The sequence below is a fragment of the Danaus plexippus genome, chromosome 24, assembly GCF_018135715.1.
Source record: "Danaus plexippus chromosome 24, MEX_DaPlex, whole genome shotgun sequence".
NCBI classification, from domain to species: Eukaryota; Metazoa; Arthropoda; class Insecta; order Lepidoptera; family Nymphalidae; genus Danaus; species Danaus plexippus.
Window position 1 is genome coordinate 1,933,395 of NC_083552.1, and position 19,711 is coordinate 1,953,105.

Here is a 19,711-nt window from a genome sequence, read left to right on the forward strand (position 1 = left end):
TTTCCTCCACAGCACCGTCTAAGTGTTCGTGTGCGAGTGAGACGACCGTCCGGCGACTGGTACAGCTTCCGATGTGAATATTTCACCTCGTTATCCAGTCTTGTTTGTGTTAGATAGTGTTAGAACAACGATTGAATTAATAACATCGATATCGATGAACCACAGCCCGCGACCGTTCATCTCTAATGACGACATTAATCATCTTATACTGAATGAACTTTCAATTATTATAATCTAATAATCTTGATTAGTTTCCACAGAATATGAATAACTTCATTCAGACACGACAATTCTTATTTAATTGCATTACTTACTAAAACAGTATATATATAAAGAATAATTATTAATTAACATAGTAGGACTAAAGGATAGAAAACAAATATTTAAATTGAAAAAAATATTATCGATTAGTTGAATTATCGATAAGTGTCCGTTTATCCCTAGTTGTATACAGCTCCCGGGCAAGACAGGAATCTGCCGATATCAGTTCTAGTAATTAAAATAGACTTATTGCGTACCGTACCTTATGGTTCTTACGTTTACACTTATACGTATTTATAAGCTTTCCTTTTGATAATTACGTCTTATTTATTTACGTTTACGGGTTTAATGATACTTACTGCAATATAATTTAAATCGTTTAGTAAGCTTTTATTAAAATCTTTTTTTTTTATGATTTTCTTTAAAATGTAGTTTTTCAAATATATTGATAAATTATATAATATTCTTTTAACACAAATATTTACTACTTATTCCTTAAATTTTTCTTGGTCTTATCTTCTAATTCGGATGTTGTGGTTCCATTACTGTGTGATAAATTTCATACAAATCCGAGCAGTAACTTTTAGTTTAAAGAATAACAAATCCACATATGTTTTGAGTTCTTTATTTCTAATAGGAAAAATTTATACAAAAAAAATGTAACCATGTAAAACAAAGCCGTCATAATAATATGAATCCTCATAATACTTATAAAGGGAATGTTAACCTGTTTTAACCTGCATTAACCCCCCTTCTCCCCCGACCCCCGACCCCCCGACCCCCGACCCCGCTTAATATTTTAAGGGAAAACGCCTACAGTGCCACATTAGTTTTTCCTTTTGATGTCGCCCATGTCTGCCGGTAATGGCATTTTGTTACCATTTTAATAGGATCCCTTCGATTAGCATGGCCATGATTTTCAACACGTTATGATGGACAGTACCTACATATTCTTAATACATTAAATGCAATTATTGTAATGGATTTTCCCGAATTTATATATTATAAAAATATTGAATTTATCAATAAGCTCTCTCCAAGTTGGTGTTACAATGCCATTATACTGTGAATCAATAGATAAACATACATAACTCTTCGTAAATCGAAATATTGACTTAGTTTATTGAATGAGATATAAGAAACGCTTCACACGAACATACATACATTCTACATATCGTGTGATGTACGCTTAGGCTAAGTAACTGACAAAAATATGGTACACATATAAAATAGGTATTTTGTTAGTTTTAATTTAAAACTACATAAATGTAAACATCACTTATATAACGTATCGGATACACATCACCGTATATAATCTTAAGGTGAGTTTTCTGTAAACAATTCAGTCGTTTATTTCACCTGATGCCTTCTTTGAAGTGCCGCTGCGGGCACCGTCATCTCCAGCTAGGTGGTTCATGACGTACCAATAATGAAACAAAAATTCTAAAGGGCTGTTTCGTATGGAAAATAGAGAAATACTTTATGTTATCATAATTTATATGTATGTTTTTTTTTTATTCCGTGACATCAAAAACGTATAATTGTTTTGTATTTAACATGCCCTTTCTAATTTATACCCCGATATTAACCCTTTGACAGTATTTAATTGTATGTTTGTTTATTAAAGCTGTCTATTTGTCACGTTCCCACATACTTATTCTATGAAGTTTTACAATTATTTTTTTTATTTTTTTTTCACATATAATATTATTTGATAAAATAATAAAAAAAAAATCGAATATACATTGAATTAAAGTTATTTATTGTATATTATGAATGTACTAACAAAACTATATATAATTTTCTAATAAATAAAAATAAAATAAAAGGATTGGTAATGAAAAAATTCTTATAGAAAATATAATCTGAATTAAATTTGAAATACGTAACATAACATATTATATAATAATAAATGGTATCATATAAATTCTGTACAATAATTAAATCATCACTAAAATATATTTTATATATAAAAGTACTTATTCAGAATGATAACGCCATCGTCTAGCAATCTAATGTACTATATTCTGTCATATTAACCGTTTTAACGACAGGGCATTTTATTTAACAACATAATCACACGGCATTCATTGTAGGGATCGCGATTGGCTAGTTAATTGTAGCTATAATGAAGCATGGCTAAACGTGCTTTGAGGCAAAAAGACATGTCAGTTCTAAGTAATAAATCAATTCTTAATTTGAATGTATCGTTTTATTATAAAAATAATATGGAAATAAAATTCTAAAACGTCTTATATAATAAAAAAAAACATAACTCTTCGCTAACAAAACTGATTGTAAATATTAAGATATATATCTACCTCTTCATCTACTAGTCTAAAACCTAACAAGTTCCATGTCTGTGTAATTTTCATAAAAAAAAACTGCCAAAAATATTCGTTTTAATTACGTATTAATGAATCCTACTGACGTTCAGTTTATAAATGACTCAATCCATAAAGATGTCACAGCTTTCAACTAAAATTTCACAAATTCAATCGCACCGGAAATTCCACAGCAACACACGGACAGATTACACAAGAGAGATGTGTTTTCCAACTGAATATTTCCTCAGTATGCAGAATCATTGACACTGTAATACACTGTGTCATGTGTGACACACTGTGTTTAACGTGTCGCTAATGGAATCGGTCAAGAATTTTTACGATTACCCGTGGAGACAATCGTGTCGTATTTAATTTTAAATCCTTACAAACGTCCGATCAATTGTATACTTTATGATCATATGTTAAGGTTTATTTTTGTATGCAAACTAGCGCTATGTAATAAATATCCGGGGCGCCAAGTGGAGTAATTCTGTACTGTAACATAAGGCCAGTAGGACACATAGTCGTTTGTTTATATAATTTCTGGAAGATTAATTTAATGGCCGCAATCTGAACGCGATACAGCTCTGACATTCGACGCACGCGCGTCTCAAATGCTCAGCGTGGACAAAACTCGAAACATGCTCAAACAAAGCAATGAAAGTTCATAGTTAAATCCACTTGGATGAATTGCTATAAAAATAATAAGAAGATAATTATAAAGTAAGTTAATACAAATGTGACTTAACTACATTTATATATAAAGCTGAAATAAGAAATATATTACGTTAACCTAATTAAATTTATTATATTCTCTGCCTTACATGTGTAAGATTAATTCTTATACCCACAACACAAGGTCGACCTCGTTGTAAATTTTTAATAATTCCTTATTGTGGTACCCCTTATATATCTGACTGAAGTATATAAAATACATTATGTATGATAATATTACATGTAATTTAATATGATGCTCGTAAAAAAGGTATCAACATTAACATTATATATAAGAAACGGCGTCCAGACAGTATTTAATATATACATCAATAAGATCCAGTAAGTACATAACCCCAATACCAATTTGAACGGGTCCCACGTCAAAAACATAATTGGCATACCCTTCGCTCGAACAACGATATAGGAATCTGACGGTACTGGAAGTGGCTGATATAATATATCTACTCTGATATTATATATAAATATATTCACTTTAATGAAATTTAATTATAAAACTTGTTTGTCTTGGTATTAAGCGAAACAAGCTAAACTTATAACAAACAATTGACTTATTTTAGAACTATTATTTTACCCTCTCATAAGTGTAAGATAAAACATAAATGTCATCTATAACTAATATTACATTTCGTTACATTATTGAATTCTTATGTATTATGTATTTTAATTTCCACCCTCCATATTCAAAATTCACCCTATCTTTCCTTTTCCGTTCTATACATATATATGATCCGTAACAGCCTCCGATGAAAGGTCAACAGCCCACCCCAGCCTCCCTCGTCTCCAGATTTGAATATTTTACCCTCGAAAATTTAAGCATTACAGTTTTCCGCGAGTGAACTTAAATTAGTTGGGTAATATTTAATGAAGGTAGTTTAGCTTTTTTTATATTAAAAATGTTCTTATTACGAATATTTAAATCGTTTCTCGTTCCGATTTGATTTCAATATGAGATTCCATTATAAAGATTCAACAAAGGGATATCTGAAATCTATATTCAGTGGTTTACTCGTTAAAAGGTTCCGGCGGCGACTTCCGGCTCGAAGGACTAGAACGGAAATGTATAAGAAATGGCGCGGAATAAAGCCTCACTGATTTTTTAAGTACACTTGGAAAATTTTGTTATAGATATCGAATTATTGACATCTCGAAGAAAGGGGTGCTTTTTATATATAAAGATTATAATGAGCTCATATCAAATATTCCACAGACTTTGTATTGATAATTGATTATAAGTTAAACATCGACTGTGTTACCCGAGACAGTATTTGTGAACGATTGTCAAGGTTAGCGGCCAGTTGAGCAGCGACTTTGTCCTTTATAAAACAAGAAATGCAACTATAAGTGGAGCGAAACTTCCAAGGTCGCTAAGCACACACCAGCAAATGACAACCCCCTCCTCCCGGACCCCCTCAAAGCCCGAACCTCCGACCCCCATTACTCACTCCGCCGGGAACACGTGAGCGATCACCCCTACACACGGTCGTCATGGCAACACAGCATCCTATTTCCACGCCCACAACCCCGGGGGCGAACTCTCAAGATATTACGCCCTACTTCGTCCGCATTGGTGAGCCAAAGGGGTGTACGGGGCGCTGGTGTGAGTCCGTTTAGATCTGGAATAGCATTTTGTACTGTAAATGTCGTGACATCGCCTGCGATCGCCATTATTGCCCGGGCATTATAATTATAAAAGCTGGAAGGCTCCAATTTGTAAAGGAATGAAAAACTGACATACGTATAAGTTAGTTAGCGAATGCTAACGGAGGAGCGGAGTGCCTGAGTTGCAGTACTCGACTTCATTCGCAACATTCAGCCGGCCGCTCGTTAACAAACCTATTCAATATTGAAGTATTAGTCGATTGAGGCAACATTTCTCGCGTCCTATCGCCGCGAGTTCCAATTAGCGACTGGGGCCTGTCGCTCGAGTGCCGAGTGCTGGTGACGTCACGCGGCTCTTTCAACCGCCTTCAATAACTACCCTCTCGACGTACCTTCAATAGCCGGCCACTCCACCTGGCCTTCATTAGGAACCATCTCAATACACGCGAACAGCTGAAAAGCCGATGCGAACCTACTAATTTCAAAAATGCAAGTTTTAACGAGAAAACTTGTTTAGCTAATAACGACGACTCGAAGCCATATCGTCCCGAACGGGAGCGTAATTGCGTGATTTAATATATATATTTTTTTTACATTATTACGAGCTGTCAGATGAACAAAGCGTGCTTCGGATCTTTTGTTACCGGTCGCGCCATAGACAAATCTTATTATGGAAATATTTTCAAATTAAGAACGCGCTCTGCTCCCGCATTATGCGTCTCGACTGTCATCATTGTCTATGGATTCTTTTTGTTCCTCCTCGCATGTTGAGGCTTTTCGACCACCGTTTCGGTTATTTTTTCATTTTTTTTTGTTTTTTTTTTTGTCCGCTGTCCTGAGCGTGAATGAAGGTCTTTGTTTGTGCGTGTTTTATTATTAATTAGTGGGAACTCTTTGTTCGTGGTAATTATTGTCTTAATAAGCAGTTCCTGCTCGAATGTGAAGGAGCGCTGAAGGAATTGTCAGCGAGTTTGCTTTTAAATTTCAAGCTTAAAGAGATTTTAAATATTAAGAAACCGGTCCGAGCTTAAGTATTAGTTCGTTAACCCTTTCTTTATTAATTACTACGAACGGTATTTGTTCTTATTAAGACAATCTATTCTGTAGATTATGTAAATGCATCTATTGAAGATGTATAATATGTGGTTTCTAAACTAGAATAATGTAAGAAACATTTCTGAAGATACATTCTAGATGCCTTTTATACGGGAAGTGCATTACAATTTCAGAGTGCTCCCTCTTTAGACGAAGTAACGAAGTTTGTTTTTTTCTCCATCCCCTATAGTGTGGACCACATTCAAAAGCATAAACCATAAAACACCATTGAGAGTTTCATAAAAACACCATAATTAATTAACGGCGTGTCAGTATGATGATGTCGTTTATTTCGCATAATAAAGTGTTGAAAAGAAGATCTAGTTTAATTAGAGGTGAGACAGTTCAAAATGCGACGCGGTTGAATAGCCCTCGTCGGGCGCCATTTTGCATAATTGGGCGGTAGGGTAGGACGAAATTTATACGGGACCGACGCCAATTTACTTGCTAATGACGCGTCTTGCGCTCATCACCGTACTGTTAGTTACTCTATGTTTAATTTATCATGTTCATTTTGTTTTGTTTTGATCACACCATGGAGGTTTTAATTGTGCACGTGAACTCTTTACGGCGAATTAAAATGTTTAGTTTTGACGTTATTGTCTTTATGTGCACCGAAAGTCGGCATTCGTGTGATGGGGACGCATAAAATATATGTCCGGGATTTCGCTAAGGTTGATTTCACACAGTAATAGACGATTACAAATTTAAATTACAAGTGTCTTTGTATTAATTTATTATGTCGTATAACTATATTACGGGATATTAGTAGAAAAGATGACTCAACGATTTGAATCATAGTCGCTCTAACTGTATTTTAACTTTAATATTTTCAAGCTGTTTCTTTGCGTTTACTTTATAAAGTTTGGTTTATTGTGTTTGTTATAATTTCATATTTAAATCCTTCTTTCCAGACGGGTAAAATGGGTCTACCAGCTGGAGGCAGCCTCTCCTTATTCTGTCCCGGAGGAGACCTGGGCCAACCTCCACCAGCACACATGGGCATCCCCCCTCCATACCAGCTCGATTCAAAATTAGGTTAGTTCTAGACAATAGCCCATATATTTGTTATCTAAGATTTTCGCTAATAAACATTTTAATGATAATATTTCTTTCGTGTATAATACGAGACTTATTATACATTTTACCAAAACTTTCGGTTATTTTAAAGCAACGTTTGATGATAAGCAGACGAAATAAAACCGTACGAAAACCATAGCTACATTCAAATGACATGTCTTTGACGTTTCATTTAAAATGATTATTATAGAATATCAATATATTGCATTACTTATAAACAAATTAAAATTAATTGCACTCTTTACGAATATTAAGTTGGCTAAGTAGGGTGTAAATATGTTATATATATATATATATCTCTGTCAATACAGCGGCCGGTCTGGCTCGTACGCCAATGTACACCTTCCCCGGGGGAACGTATCCCTATCCCATGCTCAGTCCCGAGATGTCGCAAGTGGCTTCCTGGTAAGATTATAATAATACTATGTAAATTTGTATACCGTTTATGTAAAGTCGGTAGAACTGTCATGTATATAACGTATCATTCAGGCATACTCCCAGTATGTATCCGATATCATCAGCGGCCAGTGGATTCCGCAGTCCATACCCTACCACGCTGCCAATCAGCACATCTAGTCTGTCAAGGTATGTTCATGTATATGATAAAAATGTTAATGGAAACGAAAAATTATTACTATACCCAATTAGGCATCCTTAAAATTGTTTAAATAATTAAAAAATGAATTTGTATAAGATATTAAATGAAACAAAACAAAACATGACTCTGAAAATATATACAAATATTAATTCTGTAAATCCTTAAGCTTCACGGATAAACAAATAATTCATAATTTGATGGAATTACATTAATTGTTTGATAAAATTATAACTACTAGACTTCTACAACTACATTAAGATTTAATTGAATATAAAGTTATACATTTATAAGATAATAAACAATTTAATTTCTTGTATTTTTAACCAATTGACTACATCGAATGTTAGTGACGAGGTTTTTTTTTATTATTATTAAATATAAAATTATGAAATTTATGATATTTTTTGTTCCAAACCCGTCTTAGTACTTCTTCCATTGTAATGTTAACTTTGAAGCAGGACTTTCATCTATATATTGTAATAAACGAGCTTTTGCTGTTAATTAATCCTTCTCGGATATAAATAAATGTAAGGATCGTAACCCGCCATGCTAGTGTATGTGATGGCGGGTGATGCCCAGCGACACTATCACGGGACAGTCGTCGAAGTACTCATAGTAATATATATTGCAGCGAGCTGTACCGGTTTTCACCGACCTTGGGCGGGAGTCTGGGTTTGGGTTTGAGTCCAGCTCTGGTGCCGCCGCCCCCATCAAAGAGTGATCTCTTCACTCATCATTCGAGGTAAGTTTCGGATGTATGCACTTTACGTGTTTACATGCTAATAACTATTTTATATGTATACCCTTAGTACGAATTTGTCTAACTGTTGACGTACAGTTTCCCGTTTTCCATTTAAGTAACTATATGTTACTATCATATGTGATATATGAATGTGATACTGGAAAAATTTCCTTACTTTAACTATGAAAACATATTAATGCCTTAAAAAAGTTATATTAAATCCATGTATATCTAATCAAATATCTAAACTAGAACCAGCAAGATATCCACTATACATTTACACATAAAAATAAGTATTAACACAAGTATCGATCTACCCAAAGTGCATTACATAGGTACAAATTACATCATACCAGTCACGTGTCCGTCAGTGATCCAAAGATAAAAAATTAATATAGCTTTAAACGTATTATTACAGCGATAAAAACTGCACACCCCTTATATAGACATGTGAATTGCTTTTCACTGGGTAATGATAACGTTGCATTAAAATCACTATACAAAGAAATGTTCAAATATAAATTTTACCATTAAAAATCTATTAATAATAATATTGAATCGGATTTGTAAAAAAAAAAATAATAAACGTGAAAGAGAAAACCGTTTAAAAAAATCACTTACGTATCATAATTAGCGTGTTAGTAACATGACGGAGATGTTATCGCTATCAGTGGGGCCACCCCTTCATCAGATATACTGACAGATGTGCTGGGGTGAACAAATACTATGGAAGTAGGTCAATAATAAACATTTATACTGTGCTTGATATTTTTTTATGTATTAAATGTGTCGTAAAAACAAATTCCCCAAAAACCATAAATTATATACATCGAAATCGAATTCATAAAATAAAATCCCTTGCAACCTCAACATTAAACAAACCAGTCTTACATTTCTCGGTATTCATTACAAAAGTGAGAATATAAACATATTTAACATTCAGAATTAATAAAAGGAATCGAACCCGTAACTAAAGTATACGTTCGTTGGACTGCATTTGTAATATAACACCTTTCGACGCTTCGCTAACACGACACGCTCGCTCGTAACGACCGTGTGGTGCCAGTGACAGCGGTTAATGGCAGGGTATGGCCTCAGTGATGGCTTTCATTAAACGATATTACTTACGACGGAAATTATTATTATTACATGCGCTCGAAGTCGTCCGAATTAATATTTAATATGATATTGTGACACATTTAATGTATGAAATATATGAAGGTGCATTTTAATGCGCTGGTGCGACTTAAAACCCATTTAAGATCGGGTATGTTTTAAACGAACTGCTTGAGGTGAAATTTAATGAAGATGATATATGAGAAGCTCTTACCTGACTTTGTACAGTCGACAACAACACACATTGGCTGTTGATAAAATGCCTTTGCTGTTAATTAAATTAGTTTTTTCAAAGAACAAGTTTAATATTAGGATTACATTAAATATATATATACGTATAACTTTGTTAGTGTTTTTATATACATTTAAAATCCGACTAACCATTTAAATTAATTTAACTCTGAATAAAAATTTATAAATATTGTTTTATTTTAAATTCATTTATGAATGCTGAATGTTCTCGCATGTACTGCGATGTGTTCGTTGAATAGGTTGTATGTAGCGTGTGCGCATTGTAGTGTAGTTCTTTTCCTCCTTTAGTTACCTGAATGGAAGCTAAGCGGGCTCTGAGCTACTTAGCGCTCACGTTAAATAGCTGTTTGTCTTAATACGTAGTTTTCACGTTCGTATTTCACTTTTTTTTTACGTTGAAACGTAGTTGATTTTTTTCTCTTGTTTCTTTAGATACAGCCACTTTTGTAATATTTTAAACATTTTCTATATAGGCTAATATATCGTGTTCAGTGTTTACCTTATATTTGTTTTAATGTATACTAGGCAACAAAAGTTTTCATTAATTTTGACATTCGCTTACACGTGGTGTCGGGTTATGTTGATAGTGACAGCGAAATATGATATATGGAAACGTTACACTTGCTGACTATAGACTAAGCGACCTTAGTATTAGGTCCGTGGTTAACGGAAACTGTCATAGTTATCGTCTTCATTTTATTAAATCAAAAATTTTATTTTCTACAAATACAATTCGTTAAAAGCCAATTACACCAATATAATTTTGATCAATACCACAAAAATAATGTCAAGAACTTATTCATGTACGAAAAATATGAAAATATTGTTTATTTTTAGTTATTTATATCATATAAAATGAAAACTCGAATACAAGCTTTAACTAATTCTATAATGATCAATTAAAACCTTAAAAAAACTGTATTTCCAAACAGATCTTCTATAAAGGAAGCCATTCATTGAACACGCTGTATAAAAAGAACCAAAAAAGTACGGAATACGAATACAGCATATTTTATCTATTTTCTGAGAAATCTTCAGGAAGTCATTATTCAATACTTGGTCATAGACATCGGAATAAATTTGTTGGGTGGACGTATTTTAGGCGGGCATCTGAATTCAATTTAATTGGTTGTTAAAAATATATCAGAAACATGAACAGACAGATCCACTATAGATATATTTATTTAATAAAACTAACTTATTAGTAATAATATGAGAGGTGCGATTTCTATAATGTTATGAATAATGCAAATTATTAAGGCTTTATACATCCGTTTAAATGAAGAGTATATTTAAATTGATAAATCTATAATAGTAACCACATGTCTGAACGGTCACCGGAAACCCTGTCTATTTCTAACCGGACGCGTGCTTGTTTATTGTATGTCTGTGTCGTTAACACCTAAACTTGAATTAACATCAGATATTTTAAAACTATGTCCAATGATCTTATTAATACAACTATTAATAGAGATCGTACAGATATACTGATAAGTTAACAGATTTGTAATTAAGTTTGTAGTTCTCGGAGTACGGGTAGTAATTTGGTAGTAAATATTCCAGGTCACAGGACAAGGGCACGAGTAGTAGTAGCGTGTCTGATAAACAGTCGGACAGTTCTAATAGTAAGGAACAGAACAAGAAGCCGCACATCAAGAAGCCGTTGAATGCCTTCATGTTGTACATGAAGGAGATGAGGGCGAAGGTGGTCGCGGAGTGCACCCTCAAGGAGTCGGCGGCCATCAACCAGATACTGGGAAGACGGGTGAGTGGTACCCCTTGCATATACCCCATTACTATTCATATTTTTTTCGTTTAACTGACTATAACTCTAATGAACTTATAGGTACTAGCTGATACTACAGGACTTACGTTTCGATATTCATAGAATTTTTGTTGCTAAATCGATTAACGTAATTCAATCCACCAGGTAACCAGATTTGGAACCGATTTGGATATCAGAATATATAATGTTATATATATATATATTTTTTGGTAATTTTTTTTTGACGAAATACAATTTGAAATTTTCAAGAGCTAATGAACTGATGTTAATTTTGTTATATATATTTTTATTATTTTCAATATATTATTTCATGTGACTGTTGTTGACACGTTTGAACGTTTCTAGCCTCCTCTGTCATATTTGTGCTTTGTTGTCGATCTTGTTAGGAAAACGATTCAAGACGCGTCAACGAACGCGCGTTCTCTGGAAGCTCCTATCAGTAATCTGTACAATGTACTGAATAATCAATGTAATACCGAGAAGTCGAGCGTTACGCGGATCTAATCACTTTCCTAACAAGCGTCCAGTACGAGGACATGGTGCTCGGTGAAGACGAGCCATGGCAACTGGTAACGATACTCATAAATACGCAGTGGCATTCCTTGAGCCGCGAGGAGCAGGCAAAGTACTATGAGAAAGCGAGACAGGAGAGACAGCTCCATATGCAGCTGTACCCGGGCTGGAGCGCCAGAGACAACTACGGTTACGGTTCCAAAAAGAAAAAGAGAAAAAAGGACCGCGGTCCAGCCGAACTGGGAGGTATTGGACCCTGGGCCGACACCCCAAACGAGGGGATGGATTGACACGTCGACGCTTCTGTACACTCGCTTCACCCCCCACCCCGAACACCCTACCGATCCAACCCCCCACCCCTCTAACCCCCAGGGACTCGCTTGCCGTCCGGGGCTCCTAACACGAACTAACCGGCTTGATCCCTCCGAAGTGCCCCGTGCACCCGTGTATGTGAGTGTGCGTGTGTGCGTGTTACTCCACTATGTTAGTGCGGCGGCCGGTGGTGCCTGTGCTAGAAAAGCGGCTGGAACCGTTCCCCGCGAGGCGGGCGGCGCCGGGCCCCCAGGGTCGCCTAGGGCTCTACCACGTGCCCCGCGCCGCTCGCCTCTTGCGTGTTCTGTGTACTGTAGTCGTCGAGTGACCGTGTACTCACCCTACCCCCCGATCGGAAACTATATTGGTTTGATCTGTGTCTAGACGAGGCGCGACGATACCGACCGCAGAATAGGTTCTGTGAGGAACTCCCAATTGGCCATTCTCATTTTTTTTTGGGGTGTAGGTTCAAAATTGTCCAGGGGTACGCTCACTGCGGGCTGTTTTTCTAGCACCAGAGCTGTAGGGCGCGGTCGCGAACCACCGTCGAAGTGCATTTCTCTTTTGTTTCCATATTGCGGCGTGTTCGGTACACAGTGGCATGCGCTCGGACGCGAGGAGCAAGCCAAGTATTACGAGTTGGCGCGACGTGAGCGTCAGCTGCACATGCAGCTCTATCCCGATTGGTCGTCTAGGGCTAATACGCAAAGGGGCAAGAAGAGGAAACGAAAACAGGAGACAACCGATGGAGGTACTGCCTTACACGACCGCTGACGACTCGACCACCTGCATCCTCTCCACCCCCACCCTTCACCTGCCAATACTCCTCAGTCTCCTGACCGCATTCAATTATAATGCTCAGTTTGATCATAAAGAAAGTTAAGTAATCGGTCACGATCCCCGGCCGGGTCCATACTCGGCCAGCGACGGACGTCTCGGAGCACTTAGACTCGATCGCCGCTTCAGCTCATTAAAAAATGAGGTCAATTAATGCAGGATTAGCTAAGAGACGTCGGTTGCTTCCCCCTCCCACACCCCCGCCTCCCCCACCTCCCACCTCCCTTCCGCAGCCCGCACCGCTCCCGTATACAAGTTCAATTGCTTTGAACTCTATCCGATTTAACCGAGCGGTGTAGACACTATGCCGAATGTCTATGGTTGAAGGGGTTACAGGTTGTAGACAATATCCAGCATTCTTTTTTTTTTATTTAATATTTATCGCATTTATTTATTTTTCCTTTTCTTTTTTTTGTTAATTGAAACGCTATATATCGAGAGAACACCCTGTAAGTGGCACTCCTTCGAAGGTTGTCCCGGTTTTTGGCTTTCCGTCGTGCTCTGAAGTGCCGCCTGCGTCCGGGGAGCGTGCATGTTTTATTCAACAGTCAATATTTGAATAGCTGAGTAATTGCTTGCAGGGACTGTATATACATGTGCTCTGTGTAAAGGCTGGGACAGCCTTCTTGACATATTATCGAGTTGAGAGACCAGTATGCATGAAGACGTCCTGATACTTGCGTAACGTCTGATCAGGAGATGGAGGAACCAATAGAACATACATACAGACATACATCCAAACAGCACCATAAGCCGTTGCTTCTGTTATAATGATACTGGCCAAATACTCAACACTTATTTTGATTCCGGAGAACCTATTCTGCTTGAATTTGCTTATGAGCGTCATGTTTATTTGTGTTATTTTTTATTATTATTTGACATAGCGTAGCGTAGTTAGAGGTTTATTATTTCCGATGTTATTCGTGTAGTGCTATATAAACCAATGTGTTTTCCGTTGTCATCATTATATCCCCGTCCCTCTCCCGCATGACGTACTAACAGAATCATGGTGTCGGTGCATGTGTTATGTAGTTAGAGATTATTTTAAGGCTTCCAGAATATTATTTGTTCAGTTAATTTGTCTGTCAAGGTGGCGTCCGTCCCTTTATTCATTAGCTTCCAAAATTAAAGGACGCCATCCCGATTCGATGAACCGCAAACATTGCCGATTGATTTGCATTAAAATTATTTAATTTGCAACCGGTAACACTATATTATTGAAAAGCAAATAGTTTTTTTTTTCATATAATAAATGAACCTATTGTATTGATAAAAATATTTCGTGTTCTAATGGGTGTAATAACGACTTTCCAGGGAATAATTTGAAGAAATGCCGTGCGAGGTATGGCCTGGATCAACAGAACCAGTGGTGTAAACCTTGCAGGTGGGTTTATAGAATACAAAATTCCTTTATTTTGGGCGTCGAAACGCTCCCGATATTGTTTTCAAGTTATTGTTTCTATGTGGAAAGACTTGGCCTATCTTCCGTTTACGGCGAGTCCAAGGAGAGCCTGGTCGTAACATATAGTTTATTTATTTTAATTATGAAATACTGTAGTAGTTTTTTTTTGTTTTATTATTATTTTAACTTATCTATACAATACACTGTTACGCTGTGCTCTTCATAGTATTAGTGTGAGGGCATAATGTTTAAGCGAAGCAGACGAATGTTCAGAAAATGTGTCTTTTCACAAAGAAATAAATTTAACGTAGATGTGACACACGGAATAGATTTTTTTGAAAGTAGACAAAGTGTGAAGTCGTAGAATATAGGATTAGAGGGAAATGGGCTGTTACAGATCAGAAATGAGAGAGGCAATCATTTGTCGAAAAAGAAAAGATAAAAAAAAAGCTTTCAAAAAAATCTGGACACATTTTCTGAATTGCTCGCTTATCTTATAAAGAACAATGAAATATAATTTTATGATATGAAGAGGATTTTATTTACTCATTGAAATGTTTTTTCCACTCATGATTGCCGCTTCTCACGGACCGATCGCTGGATACCGCTGGCACTATTGGTGATCATATTATATTAATTAAACGAATATCCGACGCTACCCGACTGTGTGACGGGTTCAGCCCTGAGTCTGGTAGCGTGATGGTATCTGGAGGGTTGGGGCTCCTCCGACCAGAGCCGGCGACCCCTCTGCCGGCCGCCAGCCTGGTCGGAAGCCCCCCCCAAGAACCTACATACGTTAACCTCTAGTGTCAGCCCGCCGCCGCCGGATTACACACGGTCAGTTTACTATACGAAGATCATATCGGCCAAGTCCCCTCATACAACATTACCTAACGTTCGTGTACAGTGCTTTATACTTAGCACATTTTATAATGAGTTGAATATAAACGCTTTAATTGAAATCTCCCTTCCCTTCACCTGATCGGCGTCCGTGTAATTCGCTGGTAATCATGCAACGTGTTATCGGATATGATCTTCGTATGTCCTAAATGTTGTGAGCTTCAGGCATGGTTACGTGATCTCAAAGTGTACTCTATGTACATGTAATAGAGTTTAATGTTAGTTGTTTTTTTTTTTTTTTTCTTGAATTATATCCATTGATCTGATATATATATTGTTTGTGATAGCATTTTATTTTAAGTTATTCTTTCTGTTTTATGTAACTTAGGTCGTAACGTTTTGTGTTTATATAAATGTAATATAGCTGTGTACGAATGTTATGTTTAATTGTTCATACATTAATGATTTTTTGTTTATTTATTTTTAACAGTAGGACGTCAGCATGTACATTTCGTGTGCCATTTTGCTGTTTTCTAACATTCACAAGCATGTCGGAGAGATTTTTTTTTTTTTCGTTTGTATTCTGTTAGACTTTGGCTTTTTTTCGTCTCTTTGGTTTGCGTTTATATCCGACGAAATCGATTTAGTTTTTCTATCGAATGTAATAGATTTTTATGTTGAATGTATTTTGTAAGTCTTTATTTTTAATAGATAGTTACTCTGTTGTTGTATTATAATTTTAACACGTGCTTTTATTTTGCAGGCGGAAGAAAAAGTGCGTCCGTTACATGGAAGCCCTAGCGGCGGCTACGGGGACGGTCAGCCTGCCGATGGCGACTCCGCAGTCCCCGTGTTCCGATGAGGACGTGAAGCTGGAGGAGCTCTCGGACGCCTCCAGTGACGAGGCAGACACGCCTCTCACCTCCGCCTCGAGCCCGGGGGGCTTGAGCGCCCTGTCCTCTCTGGCGTCGCCGGCCTCTGACCCTCCACCGCCACCTCGCAACCCCGTGGGCACTAACCCCCGCGACGCCAATAACCCCCTCTCCGTGGGTCAGCTGACCTCCCAGTCGTGGCCCCGAGCCGCCCAGCCGAGGCCCGGACACGAGGTCATCTCCGTGTCATAGTGACGGCGCACGTCCGTCGCCCGCGCTAGCACGGACGAGACTGAAACGAAACGGCGACAGTTTATAAAATTTGAATTTCGAACCTCGTTGTATTCTAAAACGATTTCGACTCTTTATGGACACTCCGATGACGTCACTCGACCCGTATCCTCGTTCGGATTTCGGTTCTCATTTAGACTGGAATCAAAGCTCGTCATACAACGCACGGAGTCGTGATCGTGTTATGATATAACCAGTGTACGGTTGGTGTTAAAGACAACAGTGTTTGCGGAAAATAATGACCGTAGTGACATCTATCGATTTAGTGAGGAACGTTTAGCGCCATCTAGTTGGCGGGTTCGGAATCAGGTCGTGGTTGTGATATTCAAGGTACCGGTGACAGACCGACAGACATATAGAGCTCTATCGGGTGCTAATAACACGGGTTGTAGGACGGGCCTGAGGAACACCGACATCCGACCGAGTCAGAATCGATACAAGTACTAACATATTATTATAGGCCTAATGCATTTACATCACCGGATGTCCGGTGTGCCTCACACCCGCCCGTTCTGTGAATTTGTATAATACTTTTAAATATATATCATCAATAGTAGCTCCCGAGCTGATCATAACTAATCAATACATTGATCTCAACACTGTGAAGCCGCGAGTCGCGTGCTCGTGTCGCCGAGCGCTCGCAGCCACTAGTCGCAGTCTGTGCCATCGCCGACTCATTCACCTTCATATTAATAGATTAACTCACAGTCACGTAACTTCTTTCTGTGCCTTTGAATGTATTCAGTGTTTTATCTATGGACTCGGCGATCGTTGGAAACTCGCCTCTATCGCTCTCTCAATACGGATTCTAATCTGATTTCTCGACGGCCGCAGCGGAAGGTTCCATGTAATGTTAGCATTTTTTATTTTTAGTTGTAAACACCCTTCGCCGGCGTGTAAAGTATTTTTGTTTAAGTTACGGCGGGGGGGTTGCGTTTTTCCGTTGTGCGGAATTAATTAGACTGTCTTAGATTAGATTAGTCGAGTTTACGAGTTATGATGTGACAAACGAAATATTCCATTAACGAAGCACAGTACGGTCGGCGCGGGCCGGCGCGGGCCGGTGCGGGCCGGCCGCGTATACAGGCGGTGTTGTATAAAGTCTTAGTTATATTCTAACTGTGTCATATTAGGTCCTAAGTGTATTATTCTACTTGCATATACATTATACATTATTGATATAAAAAAGATGTTTAAAAATATTAGTCGAACGACGAGAGGATACTGCATGATACATATCTGACGTAAGTTATTGTGAACCGACGACCCTGAGCGTGCGCTCGTATGTAAATAAATCTATAAAATCGCGGAATTATTTAGAGACTTTTTTTTTATGATGAAAAAAAAAAGCTATGATTGCATTTATTATTATAACGATAAAGATTAGTTCACACGGACGTTCCCGGATGGTTTGTTTTAGTCCAACAGGCTCTTTTTGTTGTTTTATTGTTATTATTAAGAATTTTAACGTTGTTAAATGCAATGTCGAACCACGCATGGCTTACAGCGACGAGTGACTCCAGTATGACTACTGACGGAACATTGTTTATCCGAATGATTTTATTTATGTAACGCACTGATCCAACACGAGCTACAATACCTTCGACGATAATCATATTAATTAAGGTGTGATTTTGCATGAAAACTTGTGCAATACTGAAATATTATGGGTACTGTATAGTTGAGTAAATATAAATTAGATTCTCCGTAAATTTGTTTTAAGGCTATACATTTATATGGGATTCGATTGTGTTCTAAATTGTTTATTATTATTATTATTATATATTTTTTTTAATTTTCAAACCGTCTGCTTTCTCTGAGCGGAAGTGCCAAACCATCTCAGAAGCAGCGGCCGCGGGGTGAACGGGCAGTAAACTCTTCATATAATCTGTGCCAAATTGAACTTGTAACCGGTATGTTTGGATACCTAATACCTCTGAAAGGTCTTTATGTTGATAGATTTTATAGGTTGTTTTTATTGTTAAGATGGTAAAGACAAGGCTCTTGCTAAAGCTAGTTATTATTATTATTATTTTTTTTTTTGTAGGAAAAAAAATTGTCAAATTAGAAAACTCAATTATTAGGTCTGGACCCGTGTCTTGTGTTCAGTTAAATGAATATTATTTTAATAAACAGCATAAAATTGTACTCGAATGTTTTATTTTGACCTCGGCTCGATATGTGTATGGGACCTGTTCCCTCGGCCATAGAAAAACAACAACTCCCTTCCAAAGATGTCCTTAAGTCAAGAACTTGTTTCTCCCAAATACTTTATACACATGATTTTATCCATTAATATTAAATATATACATCAAATAACTTCTTATGTAATGATTATAAATAAATATATATTCTGTTACATTGAGATTGAAGAAATGAAACCTACTATATAAATTTTAGCTCCTAAATTAGGGTTCAAGAAAAATCTTTGTTGACTTAAAAGTATTGGAGTAAGTTTTTACAGAATAAAATTTTAGTACAGTGTAATTAACATATGTTTTCAATGTTCTATGACACAAAACAATTGACAATCAAAAAATATTTAAAATCATAATCCACACAGTAATATTCTCACTTTTGCTAGCATAATTTTTATACGAGTCGGTATTAGCGTCTTATAAAGTGATTTTTCTATACATATTATGTTGTTTATTTGCCTTAATAAGTTGTTTTCAGCAATTATGGAATATAGAGCTTTTAAAAATAAAAGAATTGTTCAAGGCAGACCATATCAGCCAATAATAAGCACTTCCCTACCCATACAACTAAACCTACATTGTTTTATTCTTACTTACATATTTTTAATCGTACATTACGGAATAGGAATGTTTACAGGCATTTAATGTCATTTGCTTCGTGATTTTGTAAAATTATTAAAAGTGCCATCTATCAGCGCAAAGAGAAACAAAGCGGCGGCAAATACAACAACGACTCGTTTCAAATTCTCCATACAAATGTCCCCAAGGACAGTCTACAAAGCTGTGTGTTTAACGAAATTATTTACGAGTACACTTTCGATGTCATCGTTTCATGATACAATTTAACTAATT

The 19,711-nt window shown here is 36.8% G+C and overlaps 1 protein-coding gene across 1 annotated transcript in view; it reads left to right on the plus strand.

Annotated features, from left to right (window-relative positions):
* The window catches only part of LOC116776019 (protein pangolin, isoforms A/H/I/S), a 74,415-nt gene extending 55,606 nt beyond the window's left edge, over window positions 1–18,809 (plus strand). Inside the window, 8 exon segments of the mRNA XM_032669110.2 lie at window positions 6,935–7,058; window positions 7,412–7,505; window positions 7,590–7,685; window positions 8,330–8,440; window positions 11,372–11,573; window positions 12,188–12,353; window positions 14,571–14,640; window positions 16,262–18,809. Coding sequence (XP_032525001.2) covers window positions 6,935–7,058; window positions 7,412–7,505; window positions 7,590–7,685; window positions 8,330–8,440; window positions 11,372–11,573; window positions 12,188–12,353; window positions 14,571–14,640; window positions 16,262–16,622 — 1,224 coding nt within the window. The 3' untranslated portion in view covers window positions 16,623–18,809.
* Window positions 18,810–19,711: the final 902 nt, after the last annotated feature.